At 44.4% G+C, this 18,357-nt stretch overlaps 1 protein-coding gene across 7 annotated transcripts in view; it reads right to left on the bottom strand.

The window, feature by feature from the left end:
• The window catches only part of LOC133135710 (nuclear factor 1 B-type), a 110,738-nt gene that overhangs the window by 11,509 nt on the left and 80,872 nt on the right, over window positions 1–18,357 (bottom strand). For all 7 annotated transcript variants that reach the window (XM_061252917.1, XM_061252922.1, XM_061252920.1 and 4 more), the window contains 3 exons: window positions 17,378–17,562; window positions 12,076–12,214; window positions 11,611–11,693 (listed from right to left, as the gene is read on the bottom strand). In XM_061252917.1, coding sequence (XP_061108901.1) covers window positions 11,611–11,693; window positions 12,076–12,214; window positions 17,378–17,562 — 407 coding nt within the window. The remainder of the gene's footprint in view (window positions 1–11,610; window positions 11,694–12,075; window positions 12,215–17,377; window positions 17,563–18,357) is intronic.

Here is an 18,357-nt window from a genome sequence, read left to right on the forward strand (position 1 = left end):
TACATGTTAAAAGTCTGAGCGCTGCTGTTGAGAGGAGGGCTCAGTGCTGTTATCGCTCATGCATTCACACCTGCGCACATGCACCTGTCGGCTAGCTGCGCTAAAGGCCGAAGGCAAAGCCGGGACTCTGGAGGCCAGTGGCAACAGGAACCTGGGACGAATCACGTGTGTACACCTGGATGAATCACCTGTGTACACCTGGGTGAATCACCTGTGTACATGTTGGTGAGTCACCTGTCTACAGGTTGTTGCATCACCTGTCTACATGTTGGTTAATCACCTGTGTACTCCTGGGTGAATCACCTGTGTACATCTGGGTGAATCACCTGTGTACATCTGGGTGAATCACCTGTGTACATCTGGGTGAATCACCTGTGTACATCTGGATGAATCACCTGTGTACATCTGGATGAATCACCTGTGTACATCTGGGTGAATCACCAGTGTTCATCGGTGGCGGATTGTTCTGTATTGTTCCGTGTGGTTGGTGGTAAAAGCTTCTCTAGCAATAGCACTGTTCACAATGAGGATCCCAAAATTATGAATCTCAGAGCGCTCATTCCATTCAGACAGAAAATAAAAAGCAGAATATATCAGTTGAGGTATACAAGTTAAAGAAATTGTGAGTATGCAAGTATTCTCGTGTAAAGAGTAGAATACATATCCTTAGCTGGACAGGCAGGAGCTTTAATTTCTTTAAATATGTCATTACACTATTTTTAAGCGCTTCAAGACTGTTTTCAGAGGCAGTATTGATATTCCCTGACCCAACTGCGGTCTCAGCTGTAGGTAAACCACAAGTTATGGAAGGAAACAACAGCTTTTTGGACCCTGGAAATTAAAATGCTTCAGAATACAACCATTTTTTGTTGCAATTCAACAACCTGTGTTTAATGCAATGTGTGTAAGCCTGGCACGAAAAGGCTAAAACCCAATATGGTTGCGTAGTTAAAAGGGATACCATGCAGAATTTCTTAACTCGTCTTGCTCCTGTGTTTAAAATCAAAGCGTGTCTCCACCTCCCTTCTAAACCCAACCCAACAAGATGACCAAGGTCACCCACCAATAAAACAACTACTTTGCTCTGACTTTATATTGTTTGGTTCCTAACATCGTACAGCAGACTAATGGAATCACGTCTCTTTCAAAAAAGACAGTAATAGCTGCAATCATACCAGTCTGGCAGTCAAAAGTATGGCAAAATGCTCGACTGATATAAACCAATAGCAAAAAACATATGCAGCAAAGTTATGGGGTAAGTATTAGGTAAACGTTAGCTAAAGCACCAGTGGGTTTCAGTCTGCTCTAGCCTGCCTGGAAGCACGGCACAATTCTGTAACATAAGCACGCATACTCACAAATACATAAATTCACTGTCATTTTTATTTTTTATCTGAGGTCTTCCAGAAGCCCAGGAATCTTGGATTTCGGCATTGAGCTTGCCTAAGAGAGGGATCAATCTTTGGGAAATATCCCTGTAGAATCTCCCGGAAATAAGCAGTAATACTGTACAGGGGGACCCAGCTATAATGCTAGCTAATAATGGCAGCTACTTAGCATTATCAACCACTGGCCAGCCACTTGCTTAACAGTTAGCCACCAAGCCTATCTCTATTGCTAACCTAGCTTACCTGGCACCCTACTGAGTAGTTATATGTGGTAATATAAAGTGGGTTTGGGGGAGTCATTAATAGGCAGTATACTCCAAATAAAGTACCAACTTTTCAAACAAAGAACCACTACACCGAGTCAGTATACTCAATACGAACTCCAGGTTCTTAATTTTATGTTGCTCTGCGTCACTGGGGGGCACACAGTGTGCAAAATTTGAGCAAATTTCGCTCTTAAAAATCCCTGTCTGTTCAACAACACTTCATTCAAAAGTAATAAGCTATTCCAGTCGCGACCATGATGGTGCTATCATACCCACATAACGCGCACACCCATACCAGCCACGTGGTATATCTGGTCTCTCTCACATCTGCAGGACTTCACCTGCATACAGCTGTGTGTGGCTCTTTACACACATCTGGACCCAGAACACGTGCGCGCGCGCGCACACACACACACACACACACACACCCACATGGACACCCCCCACACACACACCTTATTGACAGTCAGAAGAAAGCATAATTTGCCTAACCAGGAAACACCTGAGCTGTCCGTGTGCATTCCCCCTCCATTAAAGAATGCACCATTAGACGACTGCACTCAAACAGGTCATTACGCGACTGATCCTCACTATGGCTTCATCAGGTACATTAACCCGTTGAATATTCAAAGCCATTTACTCCAGTCGATAGTTCAGCATTTCACAGTGCACCTGTACCCAAGACCGAATCCATTTCCATCTCAATAAATCTGGAGGCCAGTAATTGATTTTCTGTACAGTATTTACTTCAAAGATTGCTTTGAGGTTTTTTAACTATATGCATTTGAAGAGATTCAAAAGCCGTACCAATTTCACAAAGTAAAAAGAAAAAGGCTAAATGAATTAAGTGCAGACATAAAATATAAATATATAACGTTAACCCCATGTGGGTATCACCTAGAATTGTAATCGATTTTTCCGGAGTGAAACTGGCTTTTGGCGGAGAATTGATCCAGGTTTGCACTGTATCCCTCTGGAACATAAAATCAGCCATTTCTCCAACAACATTAATATTACAATGAGCACTTCAGATATAAGTGGACTGCAGGGCTTGCCTCCATTTTATGAATTACCTTGATATTAATGGATATGAAAGGCCACTGAAAAACAGGAAAAACAACTGAATGAAACAGTCAGTGCTTTACTCTCTAATTCTGTGTAAATATATTTAGTAAAGGTTTTAACTGAAAGTTTAAAAACAATTAAAATTGTAAAAAATTATAAAAGCAAAGTTTTATAAAATTGACACGCGCACACACATGTGCACACATGTGCTCACACACACACACACACACACACGCACAGGCGCACACACACACAGGCCTGTGTGAGGAAATGAGCTTATTAAATAAACAGACTGTCAGACAGAAAGAACGATGTATTTTGTTCGGGCTGGGAGAGGGGACATTGTGTAGCCGTGCCTGGGTTGCTTTTGAAAACCTCGCTGCACCGTCAATGTTTTCACCGAAAACTTCCTCAAACCACATCTGGACTGTGGTCACGTCCATGTGAGGGGTGACCTTTTCTCCCCCCCCCCCCCCAACATAACTCAACGGGAGGCCGTGTTTTCGGCTCACGTCAGCCAGCCCAAAACTATAGAAGGCATACATTAACCCTCCTATTACGCTGAGATTTCTTTTTTTTAAGAACGGTTTTACATTTGGGGTCAAATTGAGCCCAACATTTGAAATAAACACAACATTTTTTTAAGAGAAACATTTTGACACGTAGTGTGTCGTCTTCTTTTTGCCTTCCAAATTACTAGCCTTGTATCCATAAATATGAAAGATCTGTGAGAAACATCAAATTTTAGAGCCTAAGGAACAGTAAGTGAATGTTTGGCACCTGTATGGGAAAGTGTCACCAGAATCTTTCAAAAAGAAATCAGAGGGAAAAAAAAAAAGGTTGTATATTTTCTTAAATTTTATAGTTACAGAGGGTCAAAATAACACTGCACAACACATTTGTATGAAAAGTACATGGTATAGGATTTAGCATAGCAGTAGTTTTTGCATTAGCAGTAACTATTGCATTTTTACTGTGTAATCCCACCAAATTACAAAATTAGAAAAATCATACAGAATCAATGTAAAAAAGGGTTAACTGTTTTTTAAAGAGATGTCAAACACTGAATGGGGTAAAATTGACCCCAAACATAGTAGGAGGGTTAAAAATAGCATGGGCGTTGACAGTCCATTTCCTGATAGGCCATGGCCTGTTACACATACTGCATACACTATATACTGAAAAGTGGCAATAGTTTGCTAATATACACTCAGTGACCACTTTATTAGGTAGACCTGTACACCAGCTTGTTAATGCAAATATTTAATCAGCCAATCATATGGCAACAACTAAATGCATAAAAGCATGCAGATGTGGTCAAGAGGTTCAGCTGTTTTTCATGAAGAATAAATGTGATCTAAGTGACTATGACCATGGAATGATTGTTGGTGCCAGACAAGGTGGTTTGAGTAACTCAGAAACTGCAGGGGGATTTTTCTCCTGGGATTTTCATGCACAACAGCCTCAAGAGTTTGCAGAGAATGGTGCAAAAAAAACTAAAAACATCCAGTGAGCAGCAGTTCTGCAGACAAAACAATGTTGCTAATGAGAGAGGTCAGAGGAGAAGTGCCAGGCTAGTCAAAGCTGACAGGAATACAAATAACCACACATTACAACAGTGGTTTACAGAAGAGCATCTCTGAACACACAATGTGTCAAACCTCTAAGGGGATAGGCTACAGCAGCAGAAGTCTAAAAAATAAGTCTTACCAATTAAGTGCTTACCGAGTGAATATTCCCCTTGTTATACTGTTATGTACAAGTTTTTTAAATGTTTAAATTCCATGACAATATAATTAATTAAAATTTTTATAATGGCTTATAATCGTAGAAACCCTGCTGATGCTCCAGAAATTAAACCAAAGAGCGCAGGATGGATTTTAGGAGGAAATCTACTAGGGCCTACACAAGGAGGATGTCTCCCTACACAAAAAGGATGGAGTAGTTTGAACAGGAACGGTACTTCCCGCTTATGCCCGGATATCCGCTTACACGTCAGGGTCTCTACACAATGCAAACGACCCACACACACACACACACACACACACCACACAGACACAACAGACACGCGCACGCACCGGAGAACAATGAACACCGGGTCAGAACGGCACGTCACGCTGAGAAAACGCCCAGACGAAAACGCTTCCCCATGTTCTGCTTTCGCCGAAACCAGCAAAGATAAAAACAAAATTAAACAAATATATGAAGGGAAAAGTAAACGAACACGTGGATGGGAAAGCGGGGCTGTGCTTTCCCTGATAGGGGTTAAGGACAATAGGGGTGAGCAGGGGTCCCTGACAGGGAAACGCGGATTACGAGAATCCAGATCTAATGACATCAGGTCATTAAGCTTCTAACTGGCAGGTACATGTTAAGGATATAAGGTGGATACCGTGTGCGTGTTTGTGTAGTGTGTGTGTGTGTGTGTGTGTGCGTGCGTGTGGGTGTGCGTGTGGGTGTGGGTGTGCGTGTGGGTGCATGCGTGGGCTTGAGTGAATATGTCTGTGTGTGTTTGTGTGTGTACGCACATTTCATGTCATAATGTGCTACAGTGTCAATTATTCAATGACAAACACCACGTACAGCCATGCGTTGATATGCCCTTATTAACAGCATTTGAAAGGGTTTCATAAAAGGATTTGGGAAAGACTTGTGTGCCACACGCTGGGAACATTATTTCCTGAACAAAGTATGACAGCTTTTAATGAAATATGGAGTGTAGTGATCAGATTATGCACAGCACCATGTCGCGTTTCAAACGGAACTAAATTATAAATAGCCTGGTTACTGTTTAAACCAATCAACTGGTTACACTTTTTTTTATATTCACTTTATATATTTATGTATTAACATGGAGGGGCTTATTATTATGATTACTCTATTATTTTATATCTCATAAATAGGGGTTGTCGAACACCTTTAATTGGGTGGATAATAATGGCATTGTTCCAGTAAATGGCTCCTCTCTCTACAGTCAGCGTGGTAGCAGTGTGGACCGTACCCAGACCACAGAGCTCCGTTCTCTACAGTCACACAACCATGACCTGACCGTACAGCCCAGTGTGGACCGCCTTCAGACCGCTAAGCAAAAACAACCTGAAGTTTTGTATTTTCTCATGCTTTTGGGTCAAATTTATATGCATATATTTAGTGCCCTATAAACAATATATCGATGACAAAAATAAAAAATGTCAGTTAGAACCTACAACCAACATCCAATGGGAGTGACCGTTGCTGCCGGCTGCCGCCCAGGGGACTGGGGAGGAGCTCAAACCCACCAAGAGGGTCAAATGAGCCTTTCAGTCCAACGTCAAAATCGTCATCAGACGAGCTCTTCCCGCTGTCTGGCCAAAACATAGAGAGACGGCAATTTTTCCATGTATTTCTATTCAAATATTTCCCTATTCTGCCGACAGAGGGATACTATTCTAATATTGCCCATGAGGAGTTTTTTGGGAGTAAAACAAGCCAGTTCTGACTGGACAGGCCGCTCCTGAGGGGAAGAAAGAAAGACGACCCTTACACATCGTTAGGGTCGAGGGGCGTCTTGCCCAAGAAAGGTTTAGCGCTGAAAGCAGGCTTAAAAACATCCCTGGAGAACTCGAGGAAGCTGTCCGTTAACCTAACGACTGCATCCGGAGAGTTCCAAGAATATCCGCACGTCGCATTCCCACGTGGCTAACTCTCTCCACGAAGGCCGTTTGTCTTCCCCGGCTCAGCGTCCTGCCAGTCCTGCACATCTGTGAGTTTAACGTCTCCGAGATGCGTACATGTGTCTGCGGGTCAAAGGTCGAACGAGAACAAATCTGCAGGAGGCAAGTCTCAGTTCCCATCGTAAGTCAGCGTTCTGAAGCCCCGTCTACGTTCCCCCCCTACGAACACCAGTAATGACTGCAGACACATAGATAACGCATATGAATACCATATGAACACATGCATGCACGCACGCACAGAGGGGAGGGCAGTTTATCAAATACACGTATATGACATGTACTGGCGTGTATGCATTTTAACATGTAATACAGGCAGCTCACCGAGGTTGCTCTACGGTTTCTGCCTCCGTACCACCTATAAAGCGGCCAACCCCCTCCGCCATTTTAATTGTAGTTTACTGTACACCTGACACCTGTTGTAGGCATTTTGTGACAAAATAAAGTTACTGTATTTTTATAGGAGCTGTACACACACACACACACACACATATACAGTGGCTTCAGAAACTATTCACTTTTTCCACACTTTATTGTGTAGTAGATTTAATTGTAAATGGATAAAATTGCCATTTTTGCCCATCAATCTACACTAAATAACCCATCACATGAAAACTTGTATTCAGACCCTTTGCTGCGACACTGTGGTCAGGTGTATCCTGTTTGATTTCATTATCCTTGAGATGTGTCTAGCCTTCATTGGAGTCAACCTGTGGCAAATTTAATTGATTGGACATAGTTTAGAAAGGCACACACCTGTGTATATAAGGTTCCACAATTCACACGGCATGTCAGGACAAAAAACCAAGTCATGGAGTCCAAGGAAGGCCTAGATAAGAGGAAGGGTATAAAACCACCAGGACTCTTCCTAGAGTAGGCCGTCCGGCCAAACTGAGTAAACGGGCAAGAAGGGCTTTGACCAAACGGTCACTCTAACAGAGCTTAACAAAAAAAAAGACTTCTGACTGGGGCGACAGTTAAACTTTCAGCACGACAATGACCGGAAGCACACAGCCAGGACAACACTGGAGTAGCATCGGGACAAGTCTCAGACTGTCCTTGAGTGGCCCAGCCAAAGTCCAGACTTAAACCCCATAGAACATCTGTGGAGAGACCTGAAGGTCGCAGTTCACAGATAATTCCCATCCAAACTGATGGAGCTTGGAAGAATGGGATAAACGGCCCAAATCCAGGTGTGCATAGCTTGTAGAGACTTAGCCAGGAAGACGCAAAGCTGTAATTGCTGCCAAGGGGGCTTCTAAAAAATACTGAATTAAGGGTCTTCTATAAATAAATAAATTTTTTTAGTTTTTTATATATTTGTAAGAATTTGTAATTAGGGGTTATTGAGTGTAGTTTGATGGGCAAAATGGCAATTCTATCCATTTAAAATTAAATCCACAACATAATAAACCACTGTATATATATAAATATATATATACAAGTTACTGACCTAATTTGACCTGAAGAAGTAAAAAAAAAAAAAGATTTATGCCCTTTCTGTACAGGTACGGTAGCTTTCCCACTCAACCTCCAATCCCGCCATTCCTGCTCTGTAACTGCGAGCTCCGAGCGCGGAACAAAAGCCGGGCGGCGGCGGGTTGTCAAAGGGAGGCGTCTCAGCCGTAACCCCGCCCGCTCCAGCCCTATTCAACGGCGCAGAAGTCTAGACGGCACGGCTTCTCTATTTCCCAGCAGGCCGAGGAGGGCCCAGACGCACCAACACTGGAGGCTCCTCTCAGAATTTAAGGCCTGCACGTTACTGTAATTTATACAATGCATGCGTTAAACCCCCCCCCGCCACGTCCCCCACCCCCACCCCCGGTGCGAACAAACGCCTCTTTCCCTGAGCCAGAAGAATGGAAGTGTCAATACATCTCATAACCTGCGGGAATAAATCTCTCCCGGCCGCCGGCACAATAAAAGAAAGAATGTATCCGCGACGTTATTTATCCCTCAGAGGTCGGCCTCAATAACGCCGCGCTGCGAGAGGCACAGGAGTCTACCTCGCCTTGCACAAATCACGCTTTGTAATTCCCACAAACCCCTGACTAATATAAAAATGATGAATGGGGAACCTTTTCTTTAGTTTTGTCTGTACCCCCTCCGCCCCGCACCCCTCTTCGTCGAGCCTGCCCCTTTTTTTAACACGGCGTATTACCCGCCGTACCTCGCTTGATGCGCTGATCTGACCCCCCCTCCCCCGGACACCGATCCGATTCTTTCATGAAGCGTGTCCGTAAATCAATCGTATCCCTTATCGAGTTTGTTTTAGCGCTCTCGTTTAACAATCCACAGCCTACCGGTCCGACCGAATTCTCCGAGATGCCGGTAATGAAACGCAACTGTTGCAGTCATTTAGTGCCTGGAACGACGCAGAAAATGCTACGAGCAGCTGCAAAGCAATAAAAAAATCTAACGGGAGACGCTCAAAAGTTACCGCAGAAATGAATTCCTTTCACTCCGAGGAGGACGACGACAACGGGAATCTTTTTTTAACTTGGGAATGACAGTGGCTAGAGGCTTCATTCTATTTTATTATAATTGTACAGTACAGTTCGCAAGTGTGTCTGGACTGTGTGACAGATGTGAAACTGGTTTACTGTAACGGCAAACAATATAATTACGCTACAAGCTTGCGGGCAGGTTCTGCGTCCCATATACTTTTAATGAATACCATGACGAACAGGGGAAGCCAGGGCCTAGGCTCCACAAGCTGTCTGACACGAGCGAATGACACCGTTTTTTCAAATCATTATCTTAAATATCAATCTGAGGAACACCGGCGGACTGCGCGCGCGGTCTCGAATCTCCGAGCTCCTCGTCCTCAGCGCATTCCAGCCCTTCGCTCGAATTCCAGAGCGATAAAAGAAAGCTTGTAATTACGGCGTGCAGGAACGGGGTCTGGAGCAACCGCTAATCATTACTTAGCCGCGTGCAGACGAATTCAATTAGCAGTGGGCGGAAAGCGTTGGCTTCAGACCAGACCTAAGAGCGGAGAGCCTGGCACCGTTCGCAGACCAAGAAGGCCTAACCCCCCTCGCACGCTCCAGGAACCAAAATAAACACTGAGCGAAAAAACCCTGAGTTTGGAGAAAAACGCCAAATTCCTCCACCCGGATGAAAAGTGTCTCTGTGACAGCCCTTCTCTCATTTCCAGGTTTGGCAGAGAGAGATTGACGAGCGGAGGTAAACTAGCCGGAGGGGAGGCCGTCGTTGAAAAAACAAGCAAAGGTACGGACGGAGATTTTTTACTGATTGCGTGGTGTGAACGTAATGTCATCCGACTGCAAGTCTGAATCGGTGAAAGTCTGCTTGGATGAAAAAAAAAAATCATAATCTTATAATTATTATTATTAGTGGTTATAATAGTAATGTAATTATGTAATTATCCATAATATATAAAATGACAAAAGCAGGTAAAGTACTCAAATTCGTCACAGTTAGAATTTCTAAATTTGTTAAAGATATAAAAGTCACAAAGAGTTGAATAATTAAAAAAGGAGGCGGATATAAACTCTTGCGGATAACTTGCGGAAATGTTTTTTTGCTGGCAGGAGATTTACTCTAGCACTGGGTAGTTAAAGGAGGAGAACAACTGTGATTTACAGATGGGAGGAATGAGAGAGGGAAGAGATAGAGTGAGGGAGAGAAGAGAGGACTGGAATAAAGAATGAGTCCCGTCACAGAGGCAAACAAGCAGAGCACAACGACCGTTCGAGGGGGACCTCGACGTCTTCTAGAACAGCGTGTTAAACACGGCTTATTTCTAAATGCTACTCTAAGCCGTGTTATTATGTTTATTTATCCAAGAAATAATGCGTCATTTTCAAAACATTTTCAAGAGAACCACACACTGTATGTCAACACATGTCATAAAACATGCATGCACATATAGCTATGTCATATTTCTGTGGCCATATGCCAGCTTTTTACATTAATAACTACGCAACAGAAATTTTCCATTCAACATTGGTGTGTAGGAGTATTGCACACAAGTGTAACTCAGGTATGGTCGCCAGGATGAGCTCCGCCCTCAGCTTCAGCATTAATATGTGGAGAAACTATTCCAAAACACACTCACATTCTGCAGTGCAGGGTACAACAGAAACACAACTGTATATATTTCAAGCTATGTTGGACCATGGAGCAGAAGACCAAAATAACCTTATCATCCTGCCTGTATTCACTCTCAATGCTTCTGCTGGCTGGTGGGCTGAATGTAATCACAGCCACCAGTTCTATGAGAACATTCTAGTAGCTTCCAATATACAATATGCTCTTTAAAAAAATATAGAATATAAAAGAACATGAAAAGATGACGCTCAGCCAACTGGTAGCAACTAAAAGCACCAGGTACAGCCACACCTGTTCTTTCAAACGGTGCACCCCTTCAAACCCTGATCCGGACCCTCGCTTCCCACTCAGAGGGAGATTTATTCCTTCCACAACTTTTTAACGACATCTAAAGGATTTTCCGAGGATTACTTTTTATTGCTGCGACAACCAACATCCCTTTCAAGTCGAATGGGCTACTTTGAAGACGGTAATGCAGCGGGGAAATCCTTTCTGAGACGTATCGCTTTCTAAATGTTTTGCGTACGGGCAAACACGCACGTGGTCTTGCCGGGCCGAGGGGGCAGCTCCATTTCCACTCAGACAACTGAGGAAATTAACTGAAATTCAATCCGTTCGTTGAAATAGAACGTAAAAAAAATGTCCGGCGGCTTTTGAATTGATTTCTTGCGAATTGAACCAAATTGAATTGGAATTCAACTGTGTCAGTGAACACTAGAGGCCAATGACTTCAGAAAAAAAGGCTTATAGGCGTCCAGATAGTCCAGACTGATATCAGGACACTCCGATAGCTAAACTTTACAGTGAAGGTAAGCTAAGCTACTGTCGTGAGTTCGCAAAGAAAGGAACTCAACTCCAATATAAATAAATAAATCATAATGAAATTCATTTTTATACAAGACGGTGACAAAATGGGGTGTTTAATCGCTTATTCTAACTTTTCCAGCTACATTAAACATTTTCAAGGTGTGTGTGAGCCCAGGGAAGACTGGGACTCAGAGCCCCTTCACCAGTGGTGTGAGGTCAGGCTCCATTCTGGGCAGAGCCTGGGTAGAGTTTGGGAGGGGCCTAGGCAGTGTGGGCGAAGTCAAAACAGGGTCTCACCTGCTGCTGGTGTAGGAACGCTGGATCCCTGGAGCTCAGTCCCACAAAACGATTGGCTGTGGGGGTTCCTGGGGATGAGTAGCCTGGAAAACCCAAAGACACATACACAGCAACCGGGTTATAGAACATTCCAGAAGGAATAGATTACAGCACTGATCAACACATTGTAGGCAGTCAAGGGTTTCCTTTGGCTCTGTAAGAGTCATGTACAATGGGTTTCCGGGGCCCTACAGGATTGGTGTGGAGGGGTTACTGGTTTCCTTGGCTCAATAGGAATGGCATGGGAGGAGTCAGCGGTTTGCTTGACCCTATAGGAATGGTGTGGGAGGTGTTTGCAGTTTGCCTGGCCATATAAGAATGGTGTGGGAGGAGTCAGCATTTTTTCATTGACCCTATAGGCATGGTGTGGGAAGAGTCAGTGGTTTGCCTGGTCCTATAAGAACAATAGCAGTTTCCCTGGCTCACCTTCGGTGGACGTGGTGATGGGTTTGGTGTCGGGCATGGACAGCGAGACGGGCCGCACTGCGCTGTGGTGGGGGGAGGGAGCCAGCACCGGGGTGAAGTGCCCAGGCACCTTCCCCACCACCTGTCCACTGCTGTTGGGCTGAAAACACACACAGTAGGCCCCGTAAGCACACACAACCCGCAGTCAATGAAATCAACTAGCTAAATGCCGGAAGTGTGACACTGAACACACAGGGAGAAACCAGATAAAGAAAGGGAGGGTATATCCAACGATGGAGTGAGAGAGAGAGAGATGTAAACATACCTGTGTGAAATTTGTCCATACATTTTTTCCCCTACTATAAGTTGGTAACAATCTGCGACAGGAACATGAATACTCACTTTAACAGCGCTAATACAGTTCACCTGTTTGCTGTCAATTCTTTGTTCTTTGACTTAACCCTGGCACTGACCCTAGTAAACCAGTATTTTTCAAATCCAGTCGCGATGAACACAGTGTGTGAGTGACAAAGAGAATTTAAGAAAATAAACAGAAATCTCGAGCCTGACTCGGCAGGAGACAGCTTGCAGAAGGGCCTTTCCAGAGCCCGGAGTTCAAGCCTCAAACAGGTCTTTATGAAAACAGAACTGTGTCCGCAGGGTTCCTTAATGCGAATACAATGTTTAATTAGAGTGTAATATAATCTGCGCTAAAGCAAGCATAAAAACATTCTGGCACCCGTCCACAAGATTATACGCATCCGTGTCCTTCGCCAAGCGTTTCCCGTGGCTGAGGTGCCATAAAGAGGCGACTCGGCCAATGGTGGGCCGTTACCTGGTTTCACCGTTTCCCGCCGATTTTTACGGCAGGCACAAGCCCGTCACGGTACGCCACCCCCCCATTTTATTTGTTTTACAGCGAGGAACAGGAGAGGTAATGAAATCAACGAGCACAAATCTCCAGACTCACCAGTACAAACACAGGTTTGTTTGTTTATGTCTTTTTTACCCACGATGCATGAGGACGGTTTGGCCCAGACGGCTGTACGTTTGAACGCGCTGAAAGATTTATGGGAAGTGATTTATGGGGAAATACTTGCCGAAAACGTTAACCGTTTCCTTTATATGCCTTGTAGGAAAGAAGACCTAAAGGTACTGTACTGTGATTTTTACCCGTATGCAGGAACTTAGTTTAATGGTATCTGATGACAAGACTGTACACTAAGTCCCTCAGAGATTGTGAAACTGTATTTTATCATATAGCTCTTCTTCACTGCACAGTTTTGGTTTGAAACTGCATCAAGATCCTTGCACGTTAGCTGGAGATATTTGGTCTGTCTCTGTACCACAATCCTAAAAATGTATCATATATCCATACTTAAGCTCATACTTGAACTAATATTTTCAACATTTTAGCCAATGCTAATTGAGAGCAGTGAAAGTAAAGACAGATCTTGTTGCATTTGACAGGAACAGGAAAAGGAACCTCTAAATTAAATCAATTGCTGTGCCATTAATTATCCAAACAAGGAGGAACATGTTTAAGGTGCTGGATTCACATTGATTGTGAATGTGGAAAGGAGAAAAAAAAAACAATTCCAACATTTGACTCCAAACTGAAAACACACTAATTTCACAAGGCCTCCAGAGCACGTTGTGTGACAACCAGGGACGTGATTTTCCCTGATTAGTCAGGAAATACTTATTTTCAGACCTCCGCAGTCTCAAACAGAGGCACCACACACCAGGAGCTAGACAGCTAATATCAAGAGAGAATGCTGAGCAATAAAGCCAAATACCAGTTTCTCCAAGAGACATTTCGGCTCCAGAATTCCCGTTTAATCAGAAAGGAATAAGGAAACTGCGCATCTTCGGACAACGCCGTCTCCGTGTGCTTTTTAAGGCTCAGAGGAAAGGGCCGCCGTAAATGCGAAATGCGTGAGAAAGGATTTAGTGTTTCCTGTGGGCCTTCCTACACAATAAACATGGACTGGCAAGACAGAGTTTCGGAGTGGGCTGAGCATGTTCAGACTGCCTCGTGTGTGCAGTTAATTCACAGCTGCTTGTCTGGTTAGCGTGTTCATTAAGGCCCAGACACTGACCCGTTCTATCTTCCGTGATTTACTCGAGCAGCACAGAGCGGCACTGTTCGTACAAACTGCGCTCGCTCGACAACCAGAGAGCAAACTGCTGGCACGACACAAAATAACAGTCAACAACCTGAGGGTGGTGATGACTGGGATACCGCAAATGATTTCCATTTAATTGTTTCCATTTTCGAGCTGGAATGGCATCAATTATGTCATCTGTGTACAATTGAAGCGGATGAACTTTGATTGGAAGGTCGATTACACTAAAAAGCCACAGACAAAACATTTTGTACAGTACATTCCATTGGTCACGGGAACGAAATTCTATATTTTAACATGTTATTGTATTAAATTCAAGGGGGCTGATTTTTAACCAGCCTTTAAGTCCACATTTTTTGTTTTCAAAAAAAATTAAATCACTATTTTAACTTGTAGTCATGTTCCTTTGTTGCAAAGTTGTGCATTAAATGCAGGAGCATACCAGACTACTGTGTCCTCATTTTGTCTGATACGCAAATGAAGAGCAGCTAACAGTACATGGCTAGAACAGGCATGGAAATCCAAATGCAAACGACTGTACTCCTCTATACTTACTGAAGAACCATGCTCATCTGGCAGCTATTTTAACCTATCAGTGGGTTAACAAGATTCTGAGGTCTGAATCTAGGAATTACAACCACCTCGCCTTTCAAGCAGTTTGAATGGCAAGTAAACTTTGAAACCCATTCTACAGCCTTTTTTCCATTAAATAATTACATCACTACAACTTGAAAGTTATTGCGACAACCCTAATGGAAAACAAAATAATTTGTCGTATGATGTGCTAGACTAATTTTTTCAATACAGGTGGATTAGAATAGACCTAATTTAATTTATTGCAAAGGAAAACGCTCATAGCGATATAAGGATGGGTGTGGCGATTAAAACAAGCTGCAGAATTCATCAGAATTATGCTATTTGCTTGAGGTAGGTAGCCCAACGACATTAGGTGACTTCAAAGAGTAGATAAACATGTCTCAAACTCAGCACGCTGCTGTTTCTGAGTTCATTTGTCAGTGAAAAGGCGAATAGCTATAGCCTACATTCAAGCACAGCACAGTTAATACACCATTAGTGGTTTAGCTAGAAATTGTCAGGTTAATGTATCATTAGGTCAAATAAGTTTGATTCCTATGACTGAATAGCACCGCTTCATAAGGTTACTCGTTAGCAAACGATTTCATGTACGATTGATGTTCATTTGCAGGTTATTATTGTGTCAAGTTATTGCGCTGCAACCATATTCTATTAATGGAAAACCGTTCAGAGGAATCTTAAATCACCACAAAGTCATAGCGATACAGGCACTAATTTGCTACAAAATGTAATGGAAAAGGGGCTTATGACAACCAGTTGCATATTCGAAGTACGGGCAATAGGCTTCAGTTATTTCAGACAGAACTACAGGACTATGGAACACACACTTCCTGTAATGTAGCAGAAGTAAAGTCTAACTCCTGTGTCTGCCAAATAAAATTGGCATTGTTTATCATTACACCCTTTATCATTATTTTGGAAACAAAAAGATGCGACTGTACATTTATGAGGGTGACCTGTGCCTAATCGCACTGCCAACAAAAAGCCAACTGCACGGGCACGGCCGTGTGGGTTCTGAGTAAATAAGACGGCAATAAAGGCCAACCCCGACCACAACCTGACCCATGATCCTCTTCTGCTGGAGAACCGCTGATCCCGTTTATGGAATGGAGAGTGCTGAGGTGGTCCACAGTGATTCCACCACAGCACTCCCTGAAGTCGTGTCCGTCAGGATATGTGGATAAGCCTTACTTTGTCTCTCTCTCTCGCCCTGTCACTTTTTGCAATCTTTCTCTCTATTTGCCCTTACTGCCACTGCTGAGTCATGGGGAAGGTCACTGAGCACCCTGCAGACAAGCGCATGCACATGCACACACACGTGCACACGCACGCAAACACACGCATAAACACACGCACACACGCGCACACACACGCATACCCGTACAGAGAGGAAGAAGATTTAGCACCCCAATAATTAGGCTGCGGGCCCGTTATGGATTATTGGGGTTGCACGAGGACAGAGTTCTCTCCCCGCTGTTAAACTGCCACTGCGTCATCATTCACACGGTTCAGCCTGTTCTAATAAATAACCAAAAAAGGACAACGGTTACTCAGGACACGTCCTTTACAGACTGTACCCGCCTTCGGCGTCTTCTCCACAAAGACAGGTTATGCAACTCGCACCTGAATACCTCCCGCCCCCCTTCAAATGTACAAACCCCCTCAAGGCACCTCAACGCTTCATTTCGAAGCTGAAAAGTGTGAAGACCTGTCATTAGGACAGGCAGTGGTGCAACCTGGCTGACACCAAGATATTCCCCACAGCGGTACACAGTCCTGGGTCCACCTGTAGCGTTTACTGAGATTCTCTCACAGCAAGTAACTGTGGCTTAATTTACCAAACGACAGTAAACTAGACCTGTGTGCAATATACATAATCGTTTTGGATTCAAATACTTTTCATCGCTTTCCTGAGCTTGTCTGGTGAATTGGAATTTATGAAATATTCTCACAAAGTTCAACCCCCTGCCTTCAGGTCCTAGCTGAAATGCACCAGGCAAGATCAATTGAGCACGGATGTTTTTCAGAGATACATTGTTGGTTGTCTTTAGGGAGTCTTCATTCTCGAAATACACAACCGCTGGATTATCTTCTAAAAAAAGCACTTTGTGTGCTCCTATTAAACAGCTTATATGAGTATTACTACCATATAACCTCTAATGTATGTTTTATACCAGCATTCCAAAACACCCTGTCTGCACCATTTGGAGTGTAGTTTATATACATATGTTTGAGAGGTGTTTTGTGATACAACATACATGCCCTGAATAAGCAAATTATATGTTCATGCAATATGCAGAAAACATGCCTGTGCAATTGTGTGACCTTGACTTTTACTATTAAGCTGACACTTAATACTCTCTTTGTCATTCGCACACCATTTGTATGAATTTTTATGGCAGTAATAGCATTATAAATACCTCCACCCCAATGCCAGGGTGCAAAAATGATCAAGAGATGTTATAAAACACATATAATTTGTGTTACATAGTCGACATAGTTTTAGTTTTTAAACTGGGGAGTGTGCTGAACGGTGTGGAGGAACCAAAGGAGCTAGACCCTTGTTTCCCCTGGGGAAAGGTGTTTGTGGCGCTCACCTGGCTGCTCTGCGGGCTGGACGGATCGTACGGCGGTACGTAGTTCTTCAGGGAGTCGGGGGGGTTGAGGTGGGGCGGGTAGCGGATGGTGGGGTGGGAGAAGTAGGTCGTCGGGGCGGGAGGGAGTATGGCGGGGCCGGAGAACTGCAGCGGCGAGTGCGGGGGCGGGCTCCTTGTCGAAATAACTGGGGGAGGGAGGCGGGGAGAAACAGATGAGCGCACCGTCGCAGGACTCGGCGTGGAGACAGGAGCGGGTCCAGCGAGAAAGAGTCCGTCGGACTGCCATCGCGGCCTGCCGAGGGTCCGCCAGCGTTTTTATCAATTGGCCGGCTACCGCCGCTACAGCAGGAACTAGGAAGCCACCAGCGACAGGCCCATTCACCAACTATTCTGCGTTTTTTTAATGACCGATCGACATCTGAACTGCCTCTTTCAACTGTCCACTAGGGGGCGGCTGTAGCGCTAATGTGAGCCACTGTATTCCACTGTTTCCAACGAGAGGCAGCGGACATGGTTATGTCATGAGCACAAGCCTTATACACTCCAGACGGTCATTACCACCCTTGTGAGCCCCCTTGTGATGGTACTTAACACAGTGTAACCCCCCCATAGATGTTGGATGATGGCACGTACCACAGTGTGTTGCTGTGTCCCACCCCCTGGAAGGCCAGGAAGGTGGTACGTACTGCTGTGTCCCACCCCCAATGGTCCTGGATGGTGGTACTTACCACTGTGTCCCACCCCCGTTAGCCCTGGATGGTGGTACGTACCGCTGTGTCCCACCCCCGCTGGCCCTGGATGGTGGTATGTACCGCAGTGTCCCACTCCTGTTCGCCCAGGAAGGTGGTACGTACCGCTGTGTCCCACCCCCGCTGGCCCTGGATGGTGGTACGTACCGCTGTGTCCCACCCCCGCGGGCCCTGGATGGTGGTACGTACCGCTGTGTCCCACCCCCGCTGGCCCTGGATGGTGGTACGTAC

The sequence above is a fragment of the Conger conger genome, chromosome 8 (assembly GCF_963514075.1).
Source record: "Conger conger chromosome 8, fConCon1.1, whole genome shotgun sequence".
NCBI lineage: Eukaryota > Metazoa > Chordata > Actinopteri > Anguilliformes > Congridae > Conger > Conger conger.